At 46.9% G+C, this 16,754-nt stretch overlaps 1 protein-coding gene across 1 annotated transcript in view; it reads right to left on the bottom strand.

Annotated features, from left to right (window-relative positions):
• Positions 1-16,754, bottom strand: part of SFMBT1 (Scm like with four mbt domains 1) — a 107,009-nt gene that overhangs the window by 36,171 nt on the left and 54,084 nt on the right. The window contains exons 9-12 of the mRNA XM_059716060.1: positions 15,019-15,101; positions 13,442-13,568; positions 11,854-11,967; positions 5,251-5,293 (exon numbers count right to left, since the gene is read on the bottom strand). Coding sequence (XP_059572043.1) covers positions 5,251-5,293; positions 11,854-11,967; positions 13,442-13,568; positions 15,019-15,101 — 367 coding nt within the window. The remainder of the gene's footprint in view (positions 1-5,250; positions 5,294-11,853; positions 11,968-13,441; positions 13,569-15,018; positions 15,102-16,754) is intronic.

Genomic DNA, 16,754 nt, shown 5'->3' with positions numbered 1-16,754 from the left:
CTTGCTTTGCAACCGATAAGCGTCCGCCTAATTAATTCCACTCCAAGCATCACAAGTACCCGCCTGACGGCCTTCTAAGGCCCCGGACCCTTATCTGCCCGGGTGGGAGTCAGGGAGAGCTGCTGGCCGGCTGCCCTGGGTCCCGACCTAAGGCAATAGGTGTCTTCAAGGACACGTACCGGTTGGGAGGGCTAACAAAGCATGAGGACTGGAATGAGTCCAGCAAGATCTGAAGGGCAGGAGGCTAGTGTGAAGTTTGCTCTACTGCCCTGGGGGCAGCCTCCCTTTCCAAACTACTAAGAGTTTCAGGGTGTGGCAGGTGAGAATAAAGGGAGGGTACATAGAGCTGGAGCAGAAGAGGAACTGAATGACCACCAAGGGGTGTCATGGCTGCCCCAGGAGCACAGATCTTGTTACAGTCTCCCACAACATTCTTGCAAGTGAGCTAAGAAAGTATGGGCTGGATGAATGGACTATAAGGTGGATATAAAACTGGCTGAATCATTGGGCTAAAAAATGAATGGCTGGCAGCAGGCATCAAGTGGAGTGCCCCAGGGGTCAGTTCTATGGCCAGTTTTGTTCAACATCTTGATCAATGACCTGGAAGATGGGATGGAGTGCTCCCTCAGCAAGTATGCAGATGACACAGATGACACCAAGGTGGAGCAGGAATAGATGCACTAGAGGGTAGGACTAGGATTCAGAGAAACCTAAAGAAATTGGAAGATTGGACCAAAAGAAATCTCATGAAGTTCAATAAGGACAAGTGCAAAGTCCTGCACTTAGGAGAGAACAATCCCATGCAGTGGTACAAGCTGGAGACCAACTGGCTTAGCAGCAGCTCTACAAAGAAGGACTTAGGAGTTACAGTGGACAATAAAATTAAATACAAGCCAAGAGGGTGCCCTAATTGTAAAGAGGCTAACTGCACTGGGCTGCATTAGTAGGAATGTTGCCAGTAGATCAAGGGAAGTGATTATTCCCCTCTATTTGGCACTAAGATGACATCTGGAGTACTGTGTCCAGTTTTGGGCCCCCACTACAGAAAGGATGTGGATGAATTGGAGAGAGTCCAGCAAAGAGCAGCAAAAATGGGCACATGATTTATGAGAAGAGGCTAAGGGAACTGGACTTATTTAGTCTGGAGAAGAGAAGATGGAAGGGTGTCACGACACAGCTACCCCAGGGATGGCCGTGATGTCCCTAGGGCACCATGACTGTGCAAGCTCCACCCTATGGGTGCCTACTAGTCTCACCTGCCACATCTTGCTGTTATAAATGATGGATTGGGAGGCTGCCCTTGAGTTGCTGCTCAGTCACAGTGCTGACAATCTCTTCTAAACCCCATGGATAGCTGGACCCCTTTATTGGGTCCCACACTCAGGAGGTGCCCTGTGATACCCCCAAGCCTTATGGCCTAGATGTGTGGCTCCAAAACTCCCCTTTACCATGCCCCAAGCCTCGCAGATGGCATTCAGATATCGTACCTCCAAGGCCTTAGTTTAACTTGATCTTTGGTCATTGATGGGCTCTCCGTAGTCCTGTCTCTCTCTCTCTCTCTCTCTCTCTGCGGCCCCTGGTGCTGGGCTCTTGGCAGCCCTGTCTCTCTCTCTCTGTGCCCCCTGGCACTGGGCAATTGGCAGCCCTGTCTCTCTCTCTCTCTCTCTCTCTCTGCGCCCCCTGGTGCTGGGCTCTTGGCAGCCCTGTCTCTCTCTCTCTCTCTCTCTCTCTCTCTGCGCCCCCTGGCGCTGGGCTCTTGGCAGCCCTGTCTCTCTCTCTCTCTCTCTCCCTCTCTGCGCCCCCTGGTGCTGGGCTCTTGGCAGCCCTGTCTCTCTCTCTCTCTGCGCCCCCTGGTGCTGGGCTCTTGGCAGCCCTGTCTCTCTCTCTCTCTGCGCCCCCTGGCGCTGGGCTCTTGGCAGCCCTGTCTCTCTCTCTCTCTCTCTCCCTCTCTGCGCCCCCTGGTGCTGGGCTCTTGGCAGCCCTGTCTCTCTCTCTCTCTGCGCCCCCTGGTGCTGGGCTCTTGGCAGCCCTGTCTCTCTCTCTCTCTGCGCCCCCTGGCGCTGGGCTCTTGGCAGCCCTGTCTCTCTCTCTCTCTGCGCCCCCTGGCGCTGGGCTCTTGGCAGCCCTGTCTCTCTCTCTCTCTCTCTCTGCGCCCCCTGGCACTGGGCTCTTGGCAGCCCTATCTCTCTCTCTCTCTGCGCCCCCCGGTGCTGGGCTCTTGGCAGCCCTGTCTCTCTCTCTCTGCACCCTCAGGCGCTGGGCTCTCGGCAGCCCTGTCTCTCTCTCTCTCCGTCTCTCTGCGCCCCCCGGTGCTGGGCTCTCAGCAGCCCTGTCTCCCTCTCTCTCTACGCCCCCGGCACTGGGCTCTCGGCAGCCCATGGTGCAGGGGTCTGCTCACCTCCTTTGTCACCGCACCCCTGGTGCTGGGGTCCCCACACTGTAGTGGGCCCCCAGTGAGGCATCCTCATTCCCCAATAGCCACAGACCAGTCTACCAGTTTATAAACAGAAATCAAAATACGAGCCCCTGGGCTCTAGCATAATGCAAGCAGTTCAGGGTGTGCTCTGTCCCTTTAAAAGAGTTAAACCTCCCTCCTAGCACTAAATGTCTTGTAGGCCAGGGTCCTTGGTGAGCTCTTGGAGCCCCTTAATCCTACCCGAAGTAGAACAGGCAGTCAAGCATCTCCACTTAGCTTCTTCTAAGGGAACTCCTTCCCCCTTGGCTGCTGGCACAGAACTGACTCTCTAGTCCCAGCCCTGGGTTTTATATGTGCCCCAGGCCCTGCCTCTTCTGGTCAGCTGACTGCCTACAGGTGCAGGCTAATTCCCTCATTCCTGCTGCTACGGTAACCTGCAGCTGTGGAGTTCCTAACTGACTGGGCACTCTCTAGGCAGTTTCTGCCCTTAAAGAAGCAGGCACCTTAGTGCCATGCGACAAAGGGATTTTAATAGCAACCTTCAACTACCTCAAGGCTGATTCCAAAGAGGATGGAGCTAGACTTTTCTCAGTGGTGGCAGAATAAGGAGAATGGTCTCAAGTTGCAGCAAGGGAAATTTAGGTTAGATACCAGAGAAACTCTCTCACTAGGAGGATAGTAAAGCACTGGAACAGATTACCCAGAATGGTTGTAGAATCTCCATCCTTGGAGGTTAAGAACCAGCTAGACAAAGCCTTGGCTGGGGTGATCTAGTTGGGGATGTTGCTGCTCTGAGCAGGGGGTTGGATTAGATGATCTCCTGAGGTCCCTTCCAACCCTAATTTTCTATGATTCTATGAAGGGTAACGCAGAAAATGTTAGGAAACAAGCAGATAAGGAAAGGGTCAGCTTTTTTCCTGCCTGGCCGCTGCCCCATGCCCACATGTCAGCCCCTCTACACGGAGGTAAGCACTGCAATGAATAAATTTGTTTTTGAAATGGGATGCTAGCTCAATTCATAGAACTGATAGAGGATGCCTTGAGCTGAGGTCGGACGCAGAGAGTGGTAGTTCATGGAAGTCAATCATTGTGGTGCACCGTGACCAGTGGGGTCCCCCCAAGGTTCCATCCTTGGGCCTATATTCTTTAACATCTTCATTAATATGGACATTGGTATCAGAAGTGGACTGGCCAAGTTCGCTGATGACACCAAACTTTGGGGTAAAGCGGGGTAAAGCGTCCACACCTGAGGACAGGATGGTGATCCAGGCTGACCTTGACAGGCTCAGAAAATGGGCAGATGAAAACCTGATGTTGTTCAACACCAAAAAATGCAAGGTACTCCACCTTGGGTAGACAAACCTGCAGCATGCTTACAGGCTTGGCACTGCTACACTTGCAAGCACCACGGCCGAAAGGGACTTGGGTGTCATGATTGACCACAAGATGAATATGAGCCACCAATGTGACGTTGCAGCTGGTAAAGTGAGCAAAACTCTGGCTTGCATCCATAGATGTTTCTCAAGCAAATCCCAGGATGTCATCCTCCCACTGTACTCGGCCTTGGTGAGGCCGCAGCTGGAGTACTGCATCCAGTACTGGGCTCCACAATTTAAAAAGGATGTGGAGAAGCTTGAGAGAGTCCAGAGGAGAGCCACGTGCATGATCAGAGGGCAGGAAAACAGGCTTTATAAGAGGCTGAGAGCTATGGGACTCTTCAGCTTGGAAACGTGTAGGCTCAGGGGGGACCTGGTGGCTGCCTATAAGTATATAAGGGGCGTATATCCGGATCTGGGGAAACACCTGTTCACCAGAGTGCCCCAAGGGATGACAAGGTCAAACGGTCACAAACTCCTCCAAGACCATTTCAGGCTGGGCATAAGGAAGAACTTATTTACTGTCCAAGCCCCTAAGGCCTGGAACAGACTGCTGCCAGAGGTGGTGCAAGCACCTACTCTGGACTCCTTTAACATTTGGATATTTATCTTGCTGGGATCCTTTGACCCCAGCTGACTTCCTGCCCATGGGGCAGAGGGCTGGACTCAATGATCTTCTGAGGTCCCTTCCAGCCCTAATGTCTATGAAATCTATAATGAGGGATGCCTTGAGTCTAAAAAGGTTGAGAACCACTGCCTTAAAGCATGTTTGTAATGTCTCAATTACAAAGACGGGGTAAATATCCTGATTTTGTTGTTTCTTTGAGGGCCTATTATGCTAACAATACTTCAACAATTAACCACTGTACTAGTGTTGTAAGAGCCAAGTTCTCAGAAAGTTGACCCATTAAGCAGTTTAGTCCAGATTAGTGATTCTTTACCAGGGTGCCACAGCACCCTGAGGTACCTTGAGATTGTTTTATGGGTGCCCTGGGGTATCACACAATGTTGACACTGTTAGGTTTACAAACATGATTCACAAGATAAACCCAGAGATTTCAAATAGAAATCCATAGTTGTGGTCTTTCTGAACTCTTTGCAACAGAAAAACTACTCTTTTTCTGTAGGCAAAAAAGAGTGAAAACTAATTGCTGGCATTTTTCAAGGGGTGCCTTGAGTCTGCCTAGGTGTGCCTCAAGTCTAAAAAGGTTGCGAACCACTAGTCTTGATGAAGTAAACTGAAAAAAACCAAGCACCCTACTCATTAGGTGTTTCGCCCCAAACAACATTATAGTCCATTTCAGAAGGGAATATGTTTTTCCACACTTACAGTTTCTGCTGATGTTATGCGTGTGTAATGTGGGGCCTGAAAAAAACTTCACCATTTTTTTTTGCAAACAGAAAGCTCCCAAAAGCAAATCACTATCCATACTGACTGGTAATAAATTTGTTACTTACTGTTTTTCTGGCTGAACAACTGCAATTTTCTTCTGTTTATTTACTATAAGTTAGGGAGAAAAGGAGATTGGAGGGTAAGATCACAAAGTGAAAGGACAAGCAAATTTAACTTTCATTATGAAACTTTTACACATATCATTTCACAGCCAATATATGCTGCACATTTTAGTCATCTTGGCAAAATTATCCAACCAGTATGGACTGACTAATATAATGAAATGAGGAATGGCTCTCAGTTTTATATACACACTCCTCATAAAAGATCGGAGATCTGGCAACACTTATTTGATATGTTCCTTCTATCCATTTAAGGTAGTGTTAGAGTGATGTTGTAGCTGTGATGGTCCAGGAATTATGTGAGAGGCAAGGATTTCTTAGGGCGATATCTTTTACTGGACGGTGTAGTTGGGATAGAGTTAGACAAGCTTTCAAATCCAAGACATTGCTTCCTTGCATCTCAAAGCCCCCCCGCCAATGAAGACTTGAATTCAAAAGCTTGCCTAACTCTGTCCCAGCTATGCAGTTGGTCCAATAAATGTATCACCCTAAGAAATCCTTGCCTCTCTCATAAATATAAAGCTCATTCTTAAAGCCCATTAGGCTTAGATGCTACATACACTGCCAAAACCCAAGCCAGTTTGAAATGCCAATGCATAAGAAGTATATGTTTTTATGATTTCACCTTGGGTATTAGATGTGCAAACAAAGTGTTTCAAATCCCTTTCCAATTTAAAGCCCTTTGGCATTGTGCAGATGTACAGCTCCTGCCCTTTTGGAGCACTTTAAAATGGCTATGCTGGTGTTCTGCAGACATTCTAGCATGCCTTTCAGGCCCCAGTCTCTGGAAGTCATCAAGGACAGCTGAACACAAAGGAGAATACGAACTTGCTGTCTGACCAAGCACTGCATCTCCCCTCCCTGCCGTCCCCGACACTCACGCTTCTGCTGGGAGGCCACATTCATGGAGATCTGTGCCAAGCTTTCCCCAGTGCTTCATAAGCAAGCCACCAGCATAAAGGCACTCCTCATTGTGGAGAAACATTTGGCCATCCTTACCTGGAAGCTCCTTTTTCTGCCTGTTGAGTGTGGTTATGAGAGTCTCCATCACTGGCTGTGAGGAGAAGGGCATGGTAGACATGATGTTGATGATCCAGTCTGATATGAGGTTGAGGGGACAGTCTGTTAGGATGGTTCAGGTTGCAGTATTAGCAAGGGAGACCTTAGATGAGACTGCTGGGTGATAAGCCTCCAAAAATCAAGCCTCCTCTGTTTCTGAACAGGAGGGACTCTCCAAATTCTAAGTTACCCTCCTACTGCCAGATAGGCTCCGAAAAAGAGGGTCCTCCCCTTTTTCCTGGGTTAGAAGCATTGGAGTTGTTGGTTTCTTGTGGACTGTCTCAGGAGCTGACAAAAGAGTAGGGTTCTATGAAATCATCCCCCACCATAATCTGTGATAGCTCCTTATAATAGGCACGTCACCTGGTGGCTGCTAGAGACTTGATTAGCATCTTGGGCCTTCCTGTAGAGACCTTTCAGAAGCTTGCTCTAAAAAGGCCCTTGGATACTGTCCTGTTACAGCAGAGCCCAAATCCCAGGTGTCAGGCAAATGCCTTTATGCCCGACAGTAAATAGCTGAGGTCACACCTAAGCCAGGTCCTGTGACACTGAAGCACTAGAGTTTGGCATGTACCTCAAAGGCAGCTCCTTACATCCAGAGGGTTGTGGGTCACTCTGGGATGCCAAGGGATCAAGCAACCCTGTTCTCACACTCCCGTGGAGAGTTCAAATGTTGAGTAAAGTGCTTCAAAGGGAAGTGGTTCAGAGAAATTTCTGTTGTTCCAGGTTATTTTTGAAGTGGAAAGGCCATTTTGAAGCATTTCATCAGGTGTGTACATCTGCCCCCTCACTTTTTGGAGTGCTGCAAAGGCACTTGGAGAGCTTCACGCTTTATGTCTGTCCATGCCCACTGTCTCATATTCCTTCCCCACTCTACCTTGCCACCAACAAGCAAAAGATTCTTATAATGTTCAGATTTTGTATTTTGGAGATTGGTAACTGCATAGACTGCGTGGGCTTTTTATTCTTAAAGGAATAACCACCATCTCTTTCACGGTGGTGTAATCATCTGTAGTTTGACAAAGCATCTTACAAATAAGTAATGAGCAGGATACAGGAACACATATCCTCGATCAGAAGAGAAGACTGATAGGAAATTTTTGATCCCGTTTAAATACTGATTGCCAAATTCCCAATTTATTTCAGATGTGTTGTTTAGTTGGGCTATCCTTCCTTTTGGCCTGGATCTTTGTACTGCATATTTCCCGGTCAAATTTTTCATTATTTGTGCTGAGTGGATGACAAGTTACTGCTATCTCTGACCTGTATGACATTATGTAAGCTCTTGAAATGCTCCCTCCACATTAGCCTTAATGTCAGATACTGTAATCTCAGCTCATTACTGGATACATACTAGGCAATTCTAACCCTGTCTTTTGCTAAGCCCATCTGCATTAGTTCATCAACAGTCAACCAAGTGATACAGATACACACTTTCCAATTTTCCTGTCATGCATTGTCTTGCTTGCTTTCTGTAGCAGGGGCCCAAAACTGGACATAGTACTCTAGATGTGGCCTCATCAGTGCCAGATAGAGGGGAAGAATCACTTTTCTGGATCTTCTGGCAACACTCCTACTAATGCAGCCCAGTATGTCATTAGCCTTCTTGGCAACAAGGGCACACTGCTGGCTCATATTCAGCTTATTGCCCACTGTAACCCACAGGTCCTTTTCTGCAGAGCTGCTGCCTAGCCAATCGGTGCCCAGCCTGTACTGGCACATGGGATTGTTCCATTCTAAGTGTAGGATTTTGCACTTGTCCATATTGAACCTCATGAGATTTCTTTTGGCCCAATCCTCCAATTTGTGTAGGTTTCTTTAAATCCTAAACCTACCCTCCAGCATACCTACTACTCCCCCCCAGCTTGGTGTCGTCTGTGAACTTGTTCAAGGTGCAATCCATCCCATCTTTCAGATTGTTAATGAAGATACTGAATAAAATGGTCTCAGAACCGATCCCTGGGGCACTCCACTTCATACTGACTGCCTGCTAGACATTGAGCTACTGACTACTACACTCTGAGCTCAATTTTCTATCTATCTTACCAGCCAGTTTTCTATCTTACAGTCCATTCATTCAACCCATACTTCCACAGCTTGGCTGAGAGAGTGTTGTGGGAGACTGTATCAAAAGCCTTGCTAAAGTCAAGGTACCACATCTACTGATCCCCCTGCATCTACAGAGCTAGTCATCTCATCATAGAAGGCAATCAGGTTCGTCAGGCATTGTCCTCGATGAATCCACGTGGACTGTTCCTAAGCACCTTCTGCATGTGCTTAGAAATGGATTCCTTGAGGATGTGTTCCACTATTTTTCCAGTGATTGAGGTGATTACCAGTGTGTAGTTCCCTGGATCCTCTTTCTTCATTTGCTTAAAGATGGGTACTATATTTGTCCTTTTCCAATCATCTGGGACCTCTCCTGATCATCATGAGTTTTCAAAGATGATGGCCAGTGTCTCTGCGATCACATCAGCCAACTCCCTTAGCACCCTCAGGTGCATCCCATCTGGCCCCATGGAATTGTACATGTCCAGCTTTTCTAAATAGTCCTTAAACTGTTCTTTCACATTTAGGGTTAATTACCTTCTCCCCAAACTGTGCTACCAGATGTAGTAGTCTGGGAGCTCACCTTGGCTGTAAAGACTGAGGTGAAAGGCACCCAAGTACTTCAGCCTTGTCTGCATCCTCTGTCACTAGGTTGCCTCCCCCATTCAGTAAGGGACTGACACTTTCCCTGATTTTCCTCTTGTTACTGATGTATTTGTAGAAACTCTTCTTGTTACCCTTCCACTAGATGTTTGAAGAAAGCCTCATCTACCTCATCCTCCTGGTCTGGTGGTGTACAACAGACACCCATCACAACATCACCCTTGTTGCTCTCCCCTCTGACAGTAGCCCAGAGACTTTCAACAGGCCTCTTTCCAGTTTCATACTGGAGTTCTGAGCAATCATGTGGCTCTCTTACATAAAGTGCAACTTCTCCTCTTCTTCCCTGAACAGTTTATATCCATCCATGACAGTGCTCCTGTCATGCAAGCTATCCCACCAAGTCTCTGTTATTCCAATCTCGTCATAGTTCCGTGACTGTGCCAGGACCTCCAATTCCTCCCACCTGTTTTCCAGGCTCCATGCATTCATGTACAGGCATCAAAGATAAGTAGCCGATTGTCCTGATTTCTCAGGAAAAAGAGAACACCTCCCCTGTTGCCCACTCCTTGTGCTCCCTCCAGGTCACTTCCCCACTTACCTCAGGGCCTTGGTCTCCAGCCCCCAGCAAACTTAGTTTAAAGCCCTCCTACTAGGTTAGCAAACCTATCTGTGAAGATGCTCTTCCATCTCTTCATCAGGTGGAACCCATCTCTTCCTAACAATCCTTCATCCTGGAACATCATCCCGTGGTCAAAGAAGCCAAAGCCCTAGTGGCAACACCACCTACGCAGCTATTAGGGCTGGGCAAAATGGCACTGTTCCATTTCAACTTCAGTCTCAAGGTTTGGATGGAACAGTGTTTTGTTTTGAATTTCATTTAGAGTTGAAACAGCTGGTCTGTCTCACTGCATCGAAACAGTGGGGCTGTTTCGACGTTGTTTCAACATTTCACCCAACCATCAGGCTGGGGAAATGAAATGAGCCCAGCTGGGCTGAGTTCCCAACCCCAGCCCCACCATTGGGCTGGGGAAATGAACTCAGCCCAGCTGGGCTCAGTTTGTTTCCCTAGCTCAACCATTGCACTGAGGAAAGGAACTGAGCCCAGTTGGGTTGACTTAGTTTCCCCAGCCTGATCTTCCCATCCCCTGTCCCAGATCGGGCTGGGGATAGGCTGACTTCCCATCCCCAGTCTGATCATAGGGCTGGGGAGGGGAACTGAGCGACTGGGCTCAGTTCCTTTCCCCAGCCCAACTGCAGCACTTGGGAGGGGAACTGAACCCAGGTTCAGTTCCTTTCCCCTGCACTGTGATCAGCTTCCCGCAACCCATTGGTGGGAGATGGGGAGAGCCAAGGCTGTGCTCCCAGCTGCTGCTGGGAGCGCAGTCCTGGTTTTCCCCTGTTTCCCACCACCTCACTGCTGGCTGCTTTGAAACTCAAAACGTTTTTAAACTTTCAAAACGTTTTGATTAGCCTCGTTTTGTTTTGAGGCTGTTTCGAAGCCCTTTCTTTCAATTCGATTTCACTGTTTTGAGCTCGAAATGAGTCGAAAGTGTCGAATCGAAACAGCTGGCAAAATTTGGCACAGCCCTAACAGGTATGCATTGATTTGCAGGATGCACCTGCTTCCACCTGGGCCCTTTCCCTGGACTGGAAGGATCAAGAAAAATACCACCCGAGCCCCAGTCCCCTTCACCCTTGCACCCAGAGCCCTGTAGTCACTTTTGATCTGCTGAGGGTCTCCCCCAGCAGTATCATTGGTGCCACATGGATGAGCAGCATCGGGTAGTAGTCAGAGGGTTGGATGAGTCTCGGTAATCCATCAGTGACATCTCATATCTGGGCCCCAGGCAAGCAGCAGACCTCCCAAGACAACAGGTCAGGCTGGCAGATGAATGCCTCTGTCCTCTGCAGAAGGGAGTCTCTCCAACCACCAGCATCTGTTGCTTCTTCTTGGTGGTGGTGGTCTCAATGTCTTTTACTTTTCAGAGGCCTGGCCTGTCCTCCTCCACCAGTGGAATGTGCTCCTTCTCCTCTGTTGCTAGAGCTCTATATCTGTTCTCCAGATGAGGAAATGAATATTTCTGCTTGCTGCCAGAGGTCACAAGCTTCCACCTTCCTCAGAGTTCGTGTCCTTTACCTTCTCTAGTGTTGCCTTTGGCAGTTTTCTCCGCAGTCCTGGAGGTCTCATCCAGCATCAACCTGATGAACTCTTCATGGCAGAGGATACTTTGGAGCCTCACCACTTCCTCCTGTAGATCTTTTGTCTGTTCCCTGAGAGACACCACCAGAAGGCACCACTCACATCGCAGGCACTCCCCCACCTGGCCATCACTGGAAGGAACCTGCAAACAATAATCCCCACAGCACCAAACCCGGACCTAGGTGGAAGCTTTGATGGTGAATGGTCCTGCCTGGACAGAAACCTCACACGTGCAAGTAGAGGCAGTGGCTCTGGCACTGTGATGTCCTCCAGCCATTTCCCTGGGTCTCTTAATCTGCCTCCTCTCTCTTACTGCCCTTCTTCCAAGAACGTGTGTGCGTGTGTGTGTGTGTAAAATCAGTTGAAGATCTCAGTCAACATATATATTTAAGTTTCCCAGTTACCCTAGCAGGAAGGAATGGGCAATGGAATACTTGCAGAGTACATGGATTCCCTATATGGACTGAAGTCACCTTAAGTATAGTGAGCACTGCTATAAGCTTGTATAGTTTCATCAAAGGGGCTAATGCTGCAGTAGCTACTCTTGCCATTTTGGAGGCTCTCACAAGACCTTCCATTCCTTCAATGACTGATATTAATTACAAAGAACAAATTTGGCAGAACGGAATTAGTACCTATTGCTCTTCGAGGAGGTCTGAGCTGGTATCCATTGGTCTCGCACCAACCCATAGGAAATATATTCATAGATTCCACACTCACTATGCATTCAGGGACTGTCGTTTTGGAGCCTATTCAGTCAACAGAAACAAAATTTAAAAAGAATAGCAGTTTTAAAAATAGTCTGTATGTCATCTGCTAAGTTTGGCAGCATAATTACTTTTGCTTAATAAAGTCTTCTGGAACAACATCAGTTGTTTATTCTTTTCCTCCCTTCACTGAATGGTAACTGTTTCCAGATCTCATTTCTTCACTCCTACAAGCAGCAGTGTCATTTCCTTTCATTCAACAGAGTAGTGGAATAAAAAGTAAGTGCAACTTGGGCCATTAAAAGAACAAATGGCTGGGGGGAGGACTATAGAAAAGCATGTATGACATGGGACATCCCTATTTTGGAGATACTTTTAAAAGGAAAATCTAACAAGTGCTATACAACTTTTAGACCTCTGTGAAGCTTTGATCAAAATCAAATATATGCACAAAATAGGACAAAGCCTATGCTCTATATAGAGAACAAGGACAGCCCTCAAACTAATGATGAAACTGGATTTGCACAGTGCAGAGACCTAATGCTGACTCTCTACATCAGTGGTTCCCAAGCTTTTTTTTCTGCACCCCACTGCTGGAAGCGGAGTGTGGCAGTGGCAGTGGGGGAGCTCCCAGCATACGGCAGGGCTTCTCTTTTCTGTGCGGCACCACTGGCATTGCCCCCGCAACCCTCATTTGGGTTCCGACCCAGTGTTGGGAACTGCGGCTCTGCACAGAGTGATTTTTACCTCAAGTGCGCATCATTATGTTAATCTTATCTATCTGGTAGATTTGCCATCCCCAAGAAGCAGTGCCCTCAGTCACTGGGAAAGCTGCCTTTGAAACTGGGAGGAGGGCAACCACCACTATGAGATTCTTGGGAAGGACTAACTCTCACTGAAAGTCACAGTGCCAAGCAGCCTGTCTTCCAAAACACAACTACTTTGCTTCCAGGCAGACTTCCTTCTACACTGGAGTAAGGCAGCCTGCCTGGAGTAATGCAGCACACTGGGGACAGACATTTTATATACAAACAGAGCCTTAATGCCTAGGATGGGGCAAAAAAAATAGGCCAGTAATACTGCACTCCTATTGAAGGAGACAGTACCATATTTTCTTGCGTATATTGTGCCTTTTTCTCCAAAATCAGCAGCTGGAAACAGGAGAGTGCAGGATATAAACAAATATGGTAACAACAGTTTGCCACTTAAACTTCAGCTGGGCAAAAGCCAAAATAATGTTGGTATGCAATCTGCAAGGAGCAGAACAAAAACCATGTTCAGCTACCTACCTGCTCCTAATCAATTACTTACTACAAGGAAAGATCTTTTTTCCTTCTTTCTGCCTTTCAAAAACAAGGTGCATATCTTATTCTGAGGTATGGTATATATTATCCTGGCCATTATTAGCAGAAGGTCTGGCAATTTATTACAATCTCTGTGTCAGACTGTGGAACTAACACCACTCCTGGGAAAGTCAAACCCAGTTCAACTCTTTCTCCCATCAAATCATACTTACCTTCCAGCTGAAGCCAGAGATAGGAACCTTTAACTTTGGTAACTGTAGCAATGCAAATTTCCTCAGTATCAACAGGGTTCACAGCTTCAAGCTTCATGTTCTCTTTAAATCCATGGTCAGAAGTGAGCTAACGAAAGGATGACAGATCAAGAAGAGTTTGAATCAAGTAAATATATATGCATTTACCAGTGCATTAGTTATAAACGTCCATGTGAAAGACTATATTGAACAGTCTTGATTACATGAGTGTGATGGGAGATCTGAAAAAATGTAAGCACACAAGGATCCAGAGGAATTTCCAGTGTAATTAAGAGGTGTTGGAAGATGTAAGCCTATTTCAGATTACAAGGTATTTTAGTAAAGCAAGCCAGTTAGGTATTTAATGACAGACACATGCAAGTGTGTATTTGCACTGAAACATGAGATGGATGCAGCTATGAAACTTGATGACAGGATTTAATCAATACTATTTAGCAATTACGAAACTCCTCCCAACAACTTTTCTGCTAGCTATCTCTTTCACCTGCAAACTGAAAATTAGGAGGCAAGGCAGAAGACTACCTTAGTCTGCCTTTTTCCTTTGAGTCTGGAGAACCTTTTTCAATGCATCTGTGACAATCAATCCCAAGTAAATGTCTTTCCTCATCCAAATTAGGTACAAGTTTTGCATCTAGCAAGGGAGGGTTTTTTTTATTTTTTGCTTTTTTCCTAAAACAGCAGGATTTTATTTTACTGTCCCTACCTGACCCATCATCTACTTACTTTTATAATAACTAATAATTAACAACTTTGGAGATATTGTGCAGTCTTCAATGCCTCTCAACCCACCATTCTTGGAGAAAGGATAAGTATTCAGCTATTTGCAAAGGACCACAGCTTGTATTTGCAGATAATTAGGGGAAGGACCAAGAAGAGAACATGGCATAATGAGAAACTTGCCAGGAGCACCCTCTTCAAATCAAAGTGTAAGGGATGTCCCTCAATAAATTCAAGGGCCTAAACAGTTTAAGTAAAGAAGGGTGGCAAGGGTTATAGGAAACACTTGGTGCTCCTCATATAAACTGCTAGGAGACAGTGATAACATCCTCATGGTACAGAAAGACAAATACTCTAAATCTAATCCTAGCAGGTAAGAGCCTAGCAGTTCATTTGTAAAAATGAGTGGGTATTTATCAAATGTTAAGTTAAAAATATAGTTTTTGAAGATAGCAGCAATCTAGGTAAATAGATAAGGGTAAGCCAATGGAAAGAATACTTAACATACACACCCCTAGGGCAGTGCAAATTTGCAGCAAATCCATGGATACTTATACCTCAGTTATGTGAGGTGTTTTACTCTGGATTTATGCAGACACTGACAACAGCATCTGGTCCAGTCTCCTCGTTTGGAAACTCAATGTTCAAGCACTCTGGTCCACCTTTACACACCACTCACGAGGCACTTCTGTTTTTTTAGTAGCCATAGGATTAGATTGAAGTACTGACAACTGCCACAGAAAGCACAACCGTTATTTAATTAGGCCACAAGTACCAGTGGTCACCTACATAAGAAAAGGCATCATTCTACAGAAGCTCACCAAAGGAAAACAGCTCTGGGGAGCAGCCTCAGCACCACACTGTTTGAGGTAGTCCGCCCAATCAAAGTCCTGCCTGGAATAACCTGAGCAAAGAGCAAGCAAAATCGTTGTTTAAACGGATTAAAAACGTGACTGCTTTCAACCAATACTAGCATTATCCAGAATAAGGATAATTTAAATTTCTGGGCAGAGCCTCCAGACTCCATTGTCACAGAGACTTAATCCAGCACCATTCCCATTGAAGGTCAGGTGGAACATCTCCCAAACATGCAGCACAGGTTCAGGCCCTACATAGTTTTTCATTCATTGGGTCAGAGCTGTCCAACTTCTGAGTGGCTAGAGCTTCAAGCTTGGCCCTGCACACCATACTGGGCCACATAGTCCCCCCTTGCTTCTCTGGGCATCAGAGACCTGACCCCTTTTGATGTACTGTGCTGGCACCCCCGTGCCGCACTACACAGGGTCCCTAGATGTGCCTGAGCTACGTGACTATGGGCTCCCTCTGTCTCACCAACTATGTTATCCTACTCTGTCCTTAGGAGCAGCAAATGGAAGCCAGAGGAAGGAAGGGGAGCTTGGAGACTCCAGTGGCAGTAGCTAGAGAAGTGGTGGAAGGGGCACTTGGACAAGAGCCTGGGGGCTATGTTTTCACTCCTCAGGGGCCAGATGAGGCCTATGGGCCGCCAGCTAGAAAGCTCTGTTTTAAAGTGATGCTCTTCCTCAAACACCTCTACATTTCTATAAACAGCTGTCAATCCAGAGAATTCCGAACTGACAGAGCAGTCTTTGATATAAGCTAAATTAATATGTATAAATCCCACCTTCCCTCCCTTAAATCCTCCATGTATTTATGAGTAAGAGATGAGCAGGCCTCCTACTTACTTCTAGAGACAGTTAACCTGGGACTAGTTAGGAGATTCTAAGCGGGAGAGGGAAGTAACTAACACATGATACTATATGTGCACTGCCTTTTAAAGAAAGCATTTGGACTCCTGGCAAAGTTCCTAGCCAACAAAGCTCAAGAGTTATCAGCAGGGATCCTGGTTTTCATTGTTTAAAAATCCCAAATTCTTTGATAAAAAACCCCCCTCAAATTCTCTTATTAAAAAAATCCCAAAATCTGCATTTTTCCATGATTAAAATGAAACACCACTATAGAAGTATCAGTTGAACACAATATTTTATTGATATATTTGGAATTTTCAAGCAATTTGGAAGCCTACCAGTGCCTCAATCATTAGTATAAAATGAATTCTAAATATCTATATATTTTGGCATTTGATTTTTTTTTTAATCATAGAAAATCAGAGCTTCCCCTGTCACCTTCACTCACCAGGATGTGGGTCCACCTGAGGGTGTGCCTCCCACTGCTTTGTGGCACTGAGCAGCCCTGATATGCTGGTGTGCTGCCCCTGCCTGTGCCAGTCCCCTTACTCCTGACCTGCCTCTCCCTGGCCCTGCTGGTGCCCCTCACTCCCAAACCACAGCCCCCTGGCCCTGCTGGTGTCCTTCATTCCTGACCCGCTGCCCCTCACTCTCCACCCACACCCCCCTGCCCACAGCCCCCCAGTGTGTGGGGAATGGAGTGGATGTGTGGTGAAGTGGGGGGTACAGGTACAGGTGATACATGAGGGCATGTGGAGGGCACAAGCAATGCAACAGAGGGGTGAGGGAGCATGTGCCCCCTGAGATTTCTGTGCCCACACTGCAGCATGGGGCTGCAGCCAGGCCAGACC

Source organism: Alligator mississippiensis, chromosome 12, assembly GCF_030867095.1.
Source record: "Alligator mississippiensis isolate rAllMis1 chromosome 12, rAllMis1, whole genome shotgun sequence".
Lineage (NCBI taxonomy): Eukaryota > Metazoa > Chordata > Crocodylia > Alligatoridae > Alligator > Alligator mississippiensis.
The sequence above is the reverse complement of the archived record's forward strand: the minus strand, read 5'-3'. Positions and strand labels throughout refer to the sequence as shown.